This window comes from Gymnogyps californianus, chromosome 5 (assembly GCF_018139145.2).
Source record: "Gymnogyps californianus isolate 813 chromosome 5, ASM1813914v2, whole genome shotgun sequence".
NCBI lineage: Eukaryota > Metazoa > Chordata > Aves > Accipitriformes > Cathartidae > Gymnogyps > Gymnogyps californianus.
Window position 1 is genome coordinate 18,823,208 of NC_059475.1, and position 13,389 is coordinate 18,836,596.

Sequence of the window (13,389 nt, forward strand, 5' to 3'; positions counted from 1 at the left end):
GCCAATCAGCAATGGTGGTAACACCTCTGGGATAGCATATTTAAGAAAGGGAAAAAGTTACCGTGCAGCAGCAATTGCAGCCGGAGAGAGGAGCGAGAACATGTGAGAGAAACAACGCTGCAGACACCAAGGTCAGGGAAGAAGGAGGGGGAGGAGGTGCTCCAGGCACCCCAGCAGAGATTCCCCTGCAGCCCGTGGTGAAGACCATGGTGAGGCAGGCTGTCCCCCTGCAGCCCATGGAGGTTAATGGTGGAGCAGATATCCACCTGCAGCCTGTGGAGGACCCCACACTGGAGCAGGTGGATGCCCAAAGGAGGCTGTGACCCTGTGGGAAGCCTGTGATGGAGCAGGCTCCTGGCAGGACCTGTGGACCCATGGAGAGAGGAGCCCACGCTGAAGCAGGTTTGCTGGCAGGACTTGTGACCCTGTGGGGGACCCACACTGGAGCAGTCTGTTCCTGAAGGACTGCACCTCGTGGAAGGGACCCATGCTGGAGCAGTTTGTGAAGAACTGTAGCCCGTGGGAAGGACTCACGTTGGAGAAGTTTGTGGAGGACTGTCTCCTGTGGGAGGGACCCCACGCTGGAGCAGGGGAAGAGTGTGAGGAGTCCTCTCCCTGAGGAGGAAGGAGCGGCAGAGACAACGTGTGATGAACTGACCGCAACCTCCATTCCCCGTCCCCCTGCGCTGCTGGCGGGGAGGAGGTAGAGAAGTCAGGAGTAAAGTTAAGCCCGGGAAGAAGGGAGGGGTGGGGGGGAGGTGTTTTAAGATTTGGTTTTATTTCTCATTATCCTACTCTGATTTGACTGGTAATAAATTAATTTTTTTTCTCCCAGGTCGAGTCTGTTTTGCCTGTGACAGTAATCGCTGAGTGATCTCCCTGTCCTTATCTCGACCCATGAGCCTTTTGTTATATTTTCTCTCCCCTGTCCAGCTTAGGAGGGAGTGATAGAGCAGCTTTGGTGGGCACCTGGCGTCAACCCACCACAATTCTCTACAAAAATTTACCGAAACTGCCACTAGAAAACTGCAGTTTGCATTTATTAGCAGAAACTCTCCAGAGCATCAGGATCAAAATTCTACCTGCACTGGTAACACTTCACAGAACAATTTTTCTACCTGAAACTGATACTATGAGCTGCTGTGGCTGGGGTTATCACAAGGTACCAAACTTTAAAACAAAGTGAGTGCAAAACCAACAGGAAATAGATCTAGGACTGACAGCAACTGACTGGGACAACCAGGTAGTGGAAACTAGAGCTGGAACCTAGTGGAAAAGAGAAAAGGATCTGGGATTTGGGGCCAAATATGGAGCAGAAATGACCGGGAGAAGTCGTCAAGACTAGAGTGCAAATCAGGGAAGGAGATGGGAACGGAGTGCTGGGAATGGACACTCTTGATGAGATGGGGTAAAAAGTACTAATTCTGGCATTTCTAATTTTAAGAGCCTAAATTCTCAACCCTAACAATAACTGGATGTAGGACACTTGCATATGTTTTAGACAACATGCACACATTTATCATAAAGGGGAAAGAATATGTGCAGCATCATGTCTAGTCATTAAAATCAGAAATGGTGCTTGGACACTGAGGTGTGTGGCACCTGAATATCACTCTTCTGAATTATCTGCTCATCACAGGTGTGCTGATACACCAAATACAGATGTAAGGGAATCAGGAGCTAGATGATATCTGCTAGCATTTCTAACAAACACACAGTGCATTGGTTGTTATAAATACCCTGAGCTCAAAAAGAGGCAGTAATCAGTCCTAATGAGAATATGTGCTGGTTTTTTGGATAGATCCAGGCAATCTGTGGGTCTGCAAAGTGTTGCTAGGAATTGCGAGGGAGAGCTGAGAGAAGAATTGACTGTGCTGGGGTTGGAAGTTGCTGTACCAACAGGCACAAAGTTTTCTTCTCACTCTCAATATAATCATAATCAGCATCGCTCTTCCCACATGCACACAGCTTTCTGGATCAGGCCAGGGGTTCCCTATGGAGAGACCAATATGGAGGAACTGTTGCACACAGTCAGTTAATTGTGAGGCTGTCAGCAGTGGTGTCAGTCTCCGTACCGACTGCCTCTGCAGAGACCAAGTCTGGTGCTGGAGCAAGCTACATTTACATGTCAGCTTTGTCCTAGTCTTGGTTGGGACAGAGAAATTTGGAGGCAGGCAGCACAGAAACTAGCAGTGCTGTGGGTTCTTGGTCACTTGGCAGCTTGCAGCAATCTCCATCCAGTAGGACTCAGTGTTTCAAAGCTGTGATGAGTGAAACAGAGAAAAGTGAAGAGATGGCAAAAATTTACTTTGCCAGGTTTCCGTAAGGAGCAATGGGGAATTAGGAAGCATCTTTACAAACTCCCAAGAATTGTAACTCAACAGTATCCTCTTTCAATCCTTCATTTTAGCCATAAGCCCTCTTAGTTCAAGAAAAGGGAACAAGGTCCAGGGAATGCCCCAACCCTTCCTACTTTTCCAAGACTCCTATAGAAATGACTGCAATTTATGTTCAGAGCAAGTTGGGCACTGCAATGACTTGCTAAGATGGAGAACTGAAGCAGAGAAAGGTAATGCATCTTGTCCAAGACCACCCTGAATGCTTTCAGCAGAGACAGAAATCAAGCTCAGATCACCTGGGTCTCAGTCCTGAGGTTTAACCATAAGGCACTCACTCTTCTTGCCTAGTGACAATTCAGGATGGATTGGACAGTATCTACCATTCTGAAACACTGCGAGGCAGCATGCTGGGAAGAACTGCTGTGAAAAGAGACAGGGGAGTGTCTCTGCATGCCATTGCCTGGATAGGTAAAGAGGAGGAAGAGCTGAAGAGATCTAAAATAATAGAAGCAGCATCCTACCACATCTTCTGCTTCCTTCCTTGTCTGCTGTTTGCTCACAGACCTCCCCTGCTCCTGGAGGAATGCAGAGACTCACTGTGTTACTTTGGCATTTCAAGGACCGTCTCTCCATGAGACTGCCTTGCTGTGCAATTTCTGCAGTAAGCAGAATTATTCCTGCAGACCCTACACACAGCTCCTCTTCCCCTCAAGGGTCTAAAGACACATGTTTAAAACTATGGCTTATTCCTCTGTGCTGTGTATATGCAGGATTTGCACAATATACATTTCCAGTAACAGGGATTCATTACAATTAAGGCCCAATGTGCAGTCTGTCAGTGACAAATTATGTCAATGAAACAGCAAGTCCATCCTTACCTCCCTCTGCTACACAAACACAACTGGATTGAACTTCTATTGTTTTCTCCAGGTAGCCATCAGTGCTATAAAAAACCATGCAGATCTAAGGAGTAGCTCCCAGAAAACAGTGACTCTGAGGTATGCACTACAGCACACTTCAGGCTATGTGATTATCTTCATGAGGCCAGTCAAGGCTCTGCGGTGACCTAAGCCTACCCAAACTTTGGACTAAACTTAGCAGTTCACTTGTGACAGCAAAGAATTTTTGACTGCACTCTAACCGCTCTGCTGTACTGACAGTTAGCTGCATCACACAGCTCAACCCCATCTGATCCTCCCACTCTGACTGACAGAAATACCTGGAGACTCCTTGCGTGACTGTCGATGGAAATGTTATAGTTTCATCTCATTATCAGTGTTCACAGCACAGATAAAACCATTCTGGAAATTAACTTCTGGGTGCACGGAGGAGCATCTCATTAAAGCTCAGTATCTCAGCCATGATTCACTGTTTTGTTCCTCTTCATGCTGGCTGAAAGTACCAACTACAAGGGTAGGTAAAACTGTTGCCTTGTAAAGCTCTGAGGTTGGTTACTCTGTGTGCTCCAAGGGAAAGGGAGTCACAACTGGATTGTCTTTCTTTGTGAACAGTGTGGCATATTGTTATATATTCCTTCCTTCCTTCCTTCCTTCCTCCCTTCACCCCCAAACCAGAGAGATCACAAGACACCAGTATCAGCCATGCTGGGCTCCACGCCAGGAGAATTAATGAAGTGGTGTAATAGCTCACACGGAGGCCTAGTGATTGGCACCACACTTAAAATGCATCTGCAAGGCAGGAGATCATAGCATTGCTGCTGTGTTCTGTTTATTACAGGCGCGTCTCTTCCATTCCATTGATTTCTTTATTAGCACGTTTTAAGGCCGCAATGTGGGGGCTGGCTCTGCTTGAAGCATGGAGGTTTGAATTCCAGCACAGCTTTTGGAAAGGAAGTCTCCCTTTGAGACTCTAGACCTGGATGACAGAGCATGGTGCTAACAAGAACAGGAACCCTACTGAGAGGTTCCCGAGGAGTTTGAAAAATCCTACAGGGCAATGTGAGACTGGGTTGGTTTTCATACTTCCTCTTGTTTTTTTCATGGAAGGAAGGGGGAAACTATTATCTAAAGAGTATAGAGGCTTTGTAGTAACTGCAGGGAGGACTTAATTTCCTAATCTAGAGGGGAGGTTTGAAAGCAGCTGCAAGCAACAGGCGTGCAGACTCATAGCTCCTTGCTTTTCATCTGTGCTGTTAAGAGGCCAGATCTTGACTTGACACGGACAGGAAGGAACGAGTGGGTCTCAGTGTACTCATTGACCAGCATTTGATCACATCATGAACTTCAAATAATTTTGCTATCCATTATTCATGTCTTGGAAAGCAGAGCTGTACAGCTCAGGATTGAGAGGCAGTGGCTGGGCTGTACAGGGAACCATGATGGCTCCACATCTACCCTGAATTGCCTTGGCTCAGAGCACAGACTGAAAAAACATGGACTGTAACCAGCTGAGGACGGCGCTGGGCTGGAGTCATCAGATTCACACTACCAAAGGCCAGGAAGAGTAGGTCTGTATGCAAGGAGGTGGAAATCTGCTGGTACTGTCTGCAACTCCAGTTGCTGGGCTCGCTGTTATAACAAATTCAGACGTAGCTAAAAGCTGGCGTAGTGGTGCCAGGCTGCAGCAGCTCGATGCAGCTGCTGCCTTTGCCTCAGCTCACTGCGGCAGCCCCCTGCACAGTCAACATGGCACCAAGCCACAGCTACGGGGGGGGGGGGGGGGGGGGGGGGCATGGTCCAGTGGTGCCCCTAGAGGCAATGGTAATGAGAGGGCATTGCCTCCGGAGAGCACATCCTGTCCCCAGCCAGGCACCTGGGCTTTGCTCAGCTGTTGGGCTTATTGCTGGCTCCCTTGGAAATTCCTAGAAAGCTCTTGCTGGCAAGTGAATTGCCATGGAAATGTTTTTAGACTGCCCCTGCAATATTCCTCCAAGCAGTCTCCTTTATATCTGCATTCATACCCTGCTTGTAATTGCAAAGGACCCTGCTGCCTCCCTGTCAATCCTGCACGTGAGCCGAAACGAAGCAGTGTGGAGCATGAACAGGAAGAGCTGCAAGCAGGCAGCCTAATCAGGACATGCAAATTCCATTTCAGAACCCCTAGATCTGGGTTTTTTCACCCCCTAATGTTTTTAAAGCCTCTTCTTAAAACAGCCAACACTACTGCTTTCAGTTCCCAAAAATTACATGGCCAGTGAAAGCAAACACACACCAGCGTATGCAGATGAATCCAAACCTGAAAGCCTTGTTTTTTATATCCGTATGTGACACCTACAGAGGCCTGCTGTTCACTGTAAAGCACTTAAAACCCCTTCTTTTAGCTATCCTATACCCTATGTGCATCATATCAATTTATTATCTTGCTGGGAAATAACAATGCACGGTGTAAGTCTGCAGGTCTTTATTGAAACCCTTGCTATAGACAACTTTTATGGCTGGAATCTATCACTGATACTTGTAGTATGTTCTGAGACACTCACCCACAACTGGTTTCTAACAAGCTGTCCCCAACCTGCAGTGATGCCATCCCGAAGTCTGCTATCCGGATGTTGTTCTTTTCATCCAGCAGTAGGTTTTCTGGTTTTAAGTCCCTGTGGCTGTAAAGAGAGGATCAAAATGTGAGTTAAATTATCCACGACAGCTTTCCCACTCCAAAACTTGTTCTTATCCAGCATAGCATCCAACCTATTATATTTTAATTGATTTCATTTTTTTTTCCTGTCCCGTGCAGAACACACATATCCAACACCCAATCTTTGCAATACTCTAGACCGTATCCCAAATGCCCACTCCTGATGAATGCAAGGCTTGAGCCTGCAGTGCCCTGACGGGAAACGAACATCTTCAACTTCCAATGACACCAACACAATCTGAGGGACAGACTGAGTGAAATAGGTAGGAGCACAATTTCAGCTTGGATTTAGGGCTGATACACGCCATCATATGCCAGCTCCTTAAGGTCGGAGGCAACACCATCAATATATTCTGTCAACAACAGGAAACAAAATGAGTGATATCCAGAGAAAAAAAACATCCTTGGTGTAAATGCTACTGCAGAAAGCCCTTATTAGGACTTGTTTACATAAGCATATCGCTTTGAAATAATTTTGGGTAATTAGCTCTGATGGAGAAATCCCTTCAACCCAATACTGCTTATAACTGAGGGTGCCAGCAGTGGGAAGGAAGAGAGAGGATTTCCTCCTCTCCATCAAAGCTCGATTCTCTTACTATTTGGCAACATGGCAAGAGCCAGGCAGCCATGATCTTCAGGATGGCAACTCCTGCTTTAAATCAAAGGTATCATATATTGACTAATTTATTAATCTCCATTACCCACAGCCAACACCACTGCGCACCCATGTCTGCTTCTTAGTACTCAAGTGCTTTTGTACAACTATTACATTTATTTGATTTTATATCCAAAGAGAAAAATCTTGCACAAAATTTGCGATGACTTTGCTTTTTTTCTTTTTATTTGCAACTCTTGAAGAGTCACAGAGATGAGTGAAGCACTTCAGGCAGACTAAAGAAGCTCTTTTCTTGTTTTTGCTTATGAGTGGGCAAAATGAGTCTTTGATGTCTTGCTAATAAAAGGTCCAAATACGAGCACTCCAACCTTGCAGGCAGAACGGCCAGCTTCGGTGGCCAGTCAGAACACAAACCTGTGGGAAATGGCCAGCCGACAACACGTGCGAGTGTCAGGCAAACAACAGTCATTTCCAACAATGGTTCACCAAAACCAGTTACCCTGACCAGAAACTGAACTCAGCAGAAAAACCAGCGTTAGGATGGTCTAGTCCAGTGACACCCATAATGGAAGGCAGCCTTATCTTCATGCCATTTCCTCTTCACTTTTTAAGACATTCCTCTAGCACTCCTCATGCACACAAGTGTAATTCTACCTCTATACCACTGTAAAGAAGTTCAGTCTCTACCCTCTCAGAGAAACATGAGAGGCATGACAACGTCTTGGAAATTATCTCCTCTGATCTGAAGAGAAGTCTGGAATGATCATTTAGAGACAACTTGTAAATAATGCAGGTCAATTCTATGCAAAATCAGAGCACACTGTAATAGGACACCTGGGGAGTGTAACAGATATTTCCAAAGGAGACTTCCAGCAAAATAGTACACATTCAAAGCAGGTACTGGTCACTTACCTTATCACTGAGTCCTACGATTCCTTCCCCCTCACTTTTTAAAGAGCATAAAATTTGGTCTCCAATCTTGTATAAACATGATGAACCCTGCGTGTTAAAGTGGCCTTGTTAACCATGGGCAAACAATCCAGTAGACAATGGAGCCGCATGATTAAGATTTGTGCATATTTTCATCTGACAAAGCAAAACGTGCTTTATTAAATCTATTTTTCTCATAGAAATCAAAGTTTCGAGGTAACTGGAGACAGAAGACTTATCAGCCATATAATAACTATCAAGATAGTCATACCTACTTCACAAAAAAGCAGGAGATGAGTGACAAGGAAACGTTCCAGAGGCAGTGAATGACCAGTTAATGGCCAGGAAAAGAACCCCTGAATGCCATCATCAAGGACAGCAGTCCTGGACAAAGGCAAGATTGTCAACATTTGCCAAATCCGAACATGCTCCAGTCCCAGCAGTGAAATGGAGTGAAGAGCCCACAGTCCTAAGGCAAGCTAGGAAAGCTGGACACTAATGAGACAGTAGTGTGTGATTTAATCTTTCCTCCAGCAGGCATCCTGGACAGTTCTCATCTTACAACCGGTTTCATTAACGGGGTGCTGGGAAGACCTCATCCGACTGGGGACGCACTGAAGTTCTCCTGTCTGAGGACTAGGGCTCAGTGCCAAGTAACAGCTCCCTGTAAAGTGAGCAGTGCTTGTTTGATGCTATGAAACAAGAAACCTTCCCACAGCTCAAGTTGAGCGTGTGTCGTCCTACTGTGTGTGGTTTTTCAGTGGCTATGGTTTTCAATTTTGGCGACTGCTCCTGGCTGACTGCTGAACAGATACATGGTGTAGAAGCTGAGCGTGCTGCTGCCCCTGCCTGTTCCGCTGTTTGTGCCCTGGCTGATATCATTCATACATGTTCAGTCTATAGCAGGCATACCGCTGACATCTGCCTTTTGTACCTAAAAACTGAAAATCTTTGTGTATTCTAAAATTGTGTATTTTTTTTAGAGAGAAGAAAGAGAACTTGAAGGAATGATAAAGGCAGAGCATGAGCTAAGCACAGGACGTCCACAAGCGTTTCTCCAGCCTGGATGCATGCTCACTACAAAACACCTTATGTTATTTCATGAAAATGGTGCAGCTAAAGGAAATGCAAAAATGCTCCCCTTCCATTCCTCAAAGCTATCAGCCTTAGCAGACCTGCCACAGGCCCTGGCTGGAGCTGAACGTATGTGAACCTTGAACCAGCCCCACTCTCAGACCACTGAGAGGCGGTGAAAAGGAAGGGACAACACCTTTGAAAATGAGTACGGTATTCACTGGTGGAAAGGAGTCTCCTTCTCCCCATTTCATCCTGTCTTCCCATCAGCTGGGATCTACAACACAGTTAGTTTTAGGCCTAGGTTTTTAGGGAGGATTAAGTGGGGAAATGAAGTTCCTATAAAGTGGCAAATATATTCAGGGTTTTTTTGGAGAGCCACTGCAAGAGAGAGAGGAAAAAGGGGGTGCCACCATCCACATTCCAAATGTGGAGTAAGCTTCACCTCACTGTGCTGTGCAATGCTTTTCCATGAATGATCAGCCTACATGGGCTGAAGGCAGTCTTTAGGCAGAGGTCCTGACCCACCTCCCAGAGAGCATTTTGAAAGCCTTAAGTTGGGACCTGGGGATTCACGGGACTGGGATAGTATGTGTGAAAGGAAATCTGGAGTGGCAACAGACCTTAAAGCATTTATTTTTTTTTTCCTCCAGATACCAAAATAAAACCAAGAAAAATTATCAGCTCTTCACTATAGCCCACTGAGCAGAGAGGAGAGTGTGGACTCCATTGAGAATTGTTACACGTATTGCTGACTGGGCCCTAAAATACAAGAACTGTCATATGGCAGTTTTGCATCTCTCTGAGCCTTCTCCATCCCTCCTTCAAATTGAAAAAAAGGGACTGTTCCCTAGTGCCCAGTATGGATGGTTAGCATAGGAATTTCATGGCAGCCTGAGTATTTTTTTTTGTATTGTGGCAGTACTCCTCTCAGAGATCAGGGTGCCAGTGGGATCAGGCAGTGCTTGCACATTCAATCACAAGAGAATTTTCTGCCCCAATGAAAATTTTCTTCTAGCTGGAACATTTCTCTGCTATCTATCTTTGGACCACTTTGAATGTGCCGCGGCAGCATCCTGGGGTTAGAAGTCAGGCCAGGAGTCTGCACCAGAGTGGCAGAACCAGCATCACTGCCACAGGGAATGAGACTTCCTCTCTACATTTGCATCTCCCATCTTTGTATTGCCAGCTTTTCAAATGCCAGAGGAAAGGAGAGGAACATATGGGAATAGGGAAGGCTTGTTCTAATTTACCTAAGAGCCCAGCAGCCTGGACAGCCTCATGCACTCATATTTGGAAAGAATTCTCTTGTGCCAAAATGAAACAAAACAAAACAAAACAAAAATCCCACTGTATGTGGTAATTACTTGGCATTAATGGAACATTGCAGAGTAAATGCATTTAATTTGGTCCCATTCCAGCTGATCTCTTTGGCGCTCTCTGTCTTATATGACTGCATCAACTCCTCTCTCTGCAGGTGAACAGAGGACTCGTTACCCTTTCGTTGTTCTAAAGGCTCTAAAGCTGTAGGGGCTTTATCACATGGCTGGAAAATCAGAAGAGAAGAAAGCAGCTTCTTTATTGACAAACACGGCAAACTCTCCCACTGAGCCCTGCATATGCTGAGAAAGAATATGAAAGAGAAATGCAGCACTGCAGAAGAAGTCAGTGTAACCCTGATCCAGGGTGGCCACAGACTCCCAGAGCTCCTCAACCAAGACAATGGAGCAAGAAGTTAGTGCCAGGAGCCTGCATATGGCAGGTTTTTGAAGAGAGAGCATGTGAGTGAAAGGGAGCCATTAAACAAGCCACAACAGGGGAAGCACACACTGTCAGACTCTCCGCAATGTCCCTCTTTTACAGATTACAACAAAGGCTTTACAATTCCCTTGCAGCACAAGTTGGATACAGAAAGAGGTCTGAAAAAATTGTCCCATGGAAATGGGCACAGTTCTTGGAGGTGGTGCATAGAAAATGACAGGCACACATATGCATTAACATGTTCCAGCTTCCCACTTACACACGGGCCACGTTTGCTTTCTGTTCGCTCCCAGGGATGCTATTCAGACAGCTCCTCTAGCTCCCTCCGTTGCCTTTCTAGTCCGTTCTCCTGCTCTGGGAATATCCCCGTATCTGTACTGCAGGCAACTGCAGCATACATAAAAAAGAGAAGCAAAACACTCTCTCCCTGTCACCCAGGGTTGGCAGAAGATTTTTGGTGTAGGGACAGACTCCAGATCTTGGATTCAAAGGAGCTATGTCACCTAGCACGAGATGATGAACTAACCCATTATTTTAAAGTGATTTTTGAGCAGAATCGTTCATATCAGTTTCTATGACAACTCGTTGTAGGTCATAGATTTCTAACCTAAGAAACCTCCTAATTGGAGTAGTTGCAGGTCATTTGTACTAATCAAATTGTTGGCTACTTTGCAAATGCTTTTCTTACTGGCCCCAAACTCCCAGAAGGGCCAGACCACAGAATAATTGTTCTGCAGTATGCCTCTTAAAATTGCCTGATGTGATGAAAATAATTTATCAGTAATAATTAATAGTATGAGAAGCAATATTTTTAATTTTTATGAGCAGAAAAAGCCTTTAATCTTATTTCCTCTTGCTTCTGCAAATCAGATCCAAACTTGTAAGTTGTATCTACCTACAGAAGAATCTTTGTTTAGAGCCATGGTTGCTATGCTCAAATTTAGGAAGTTTTCACAGAATTCTGCAGAACAAGTAAATATAGTTATAGCTAGGAGAAAGGACAACATCTATAAACATATCAGGAGACCTGAAGAAGAGTTTGCATGCATAAAACCTTGCTTGCTTTTTAACAATCATTTTCATTGATCTATTAAAATATATTGCTTCTCCCTACCAACCTCACCTCAAAACATATATTCATGTATTTAAAAGCCAGAACAGACTGTCAGGTCTGATCACCACTGCTGTACTTGCCAGAGAATGTTACCTGGTTATGCTTGCAATAAGACTATGCCATTTTAGAGTTTCCAGTGTCTTATATAAAGAAGTAAACTTACAAAAATACCTGTTCTTTGACTTTAACTGAGCTGGTAACTTTGCCTCTGGCATTGCAGCTGCTGTACTTGATGGGTTTTCTCCGGTTCCCTGTACAAGGGAAATTTGAAAATTCCTTGCTGTTTTAGAGTGAGTCTCAATCACAGGTCTGAAACTCCTGGATTCAGGCAATGATTGGTGAATCTCAGCTCTCAACAGGGGAAAAAGGTACCTGTCTCACTTCTCATGGTCTGAAAGAAAACTTGAAAACCTAAAGCCTCAAGGACCAAAAAAAAACCCCACCCAGAAACCAACCTTACTAAATTCCACAATTTCTAGACCAGTTTCACATTTGGAGGCCTTGAGTCATGATTTCAAAGTGTCCAGCTGCTGCAGTCTTAAGTGTTTGACAGGCTATCCCTGTAGAACACCATAGCATGCTCCTTATAAATGAAGTAAGGCAGAGCGGGAGTCACGAGGAGGGTGGCACTATCTGACAGAACGTGGCACCTGGCAATCTTCAGCTTTCTCTGTTTCTCAAAGACACCCCAGATTTCTCCCTAAAAGCATGCTTCCTTTACCGACAGGGGTCTGCAGCTCCTGCCTGCAGGAACATACCAGAGATTTTGGCACTACTGCTGTGAAATCTTGAAGCGTTATTTTATGAGGAGCCTTCCCCCCCTGCACTGACAGGAAGAACATAAGGCAAAATCAAACAAAGCTCTTATTCATTGCCTCAGCCCTCTAAGTCACACACCCCCATGCCTACGCATGCACACACAGACACATTTCAGCAAGAGCCTTGTGCGTACTCAAGCAAGCACAGCCCCAGGCAATGAAAGGAGAAAGGGCCCTCATAACTGTCATTTATCAATATTCATAAAGAACCTGCCTAAACCCCTCTTGTGCATGCTTGGAAAAAAAAACACAAAATGAAACCCAACCAAAATAAAAATAAAATGAAATAATCATCTTGCTGCTTATTACCGCAGGGGATTTCCTCTCAATGTCACCACTGCCCTGTGCAGTAATTGGCATTATCTGTTATCTCTGAAGCCATAATAACGTTTGCCACGGGGCATTTTCTGTAATCATATTTTTATTTGTCAGCTTGTGAGATACAGACACCAAATATGAGCTTGACCAAAGCAAAAACCCAACACACACAAAATACGCATGCCACCAATCCCAGCTCTTGCCGGTGATGTCACACCCAGCCAATGAGGCGCCCGCCAGCAATCCTCGCCTGGCTCCCACCCTCTGTTGGCGCTGCAGCATTCCCTTGCTCAAGATAAAAGAGACTCTTCCTGATGAAAGCAAGGATTTGCGACCTACCCCGATACGTGCTCCTACATTGTTTCTGACAGAAAATATAGTCGGCACTGAATTAGCTGACAGCTCTCCCACAGTATGGAGGCAGAATATTCAAAAGGGACTATTGATTTGGAGCACCCAGCTGAGACATCTTAAAGGCCCTGAATTTAGGAGAGCAGACACTCAGCGTTAGGTGAATGGCAGCTTAGGAAAAAAACATCAGTTATGTCCAAAGAAAACTTCCTAGGCTAGGATGGTCTTACACTGATGTCCAAGGAACCCCAGGTTCCTCTGCCATTTCTTGCACCACTGCTGAGCACGTCTGCTCCGGGCACTGCAGCATGGTGCAGAGTGCAGAGCCCCCAGAACTAGCACAGAGGAAGAGCTGGAAGCAGAAGCAATAATGCTGCATCACTGAGCTAACCGCTCGGCTTGCCAGCTCAGGCAAAGCAGCAAGGTAACACAGATACACTGTCTGCAGGATCCCACATAATACCTCTGCACGGTGCT

General features: G+C 45.4%; 1 protein-coding gene across 1 annotated transcript in view; it reads right to left on the reverse strand.

The window, feature by feature from the left end:
• Nucleotides 1-13,389, reverse strand: part of BRSK2 (BR serine/threonine kinase 2) — a 326,522-nt gene that overhangs the window by 78,046 nt on the left and 235,087 nt on the right. The window contains exon 7 of the mRNA XM_050897207.1: nucleotides 5,779-5,895. Coding sequence (XP_050753164.1) covers nucleotides 5,779-5,895 — 117 coding nt within the window. The remainder of the gene's footprint in view (nucleotides 1-5,778; nucleotides 5,896-13,389) is intronic.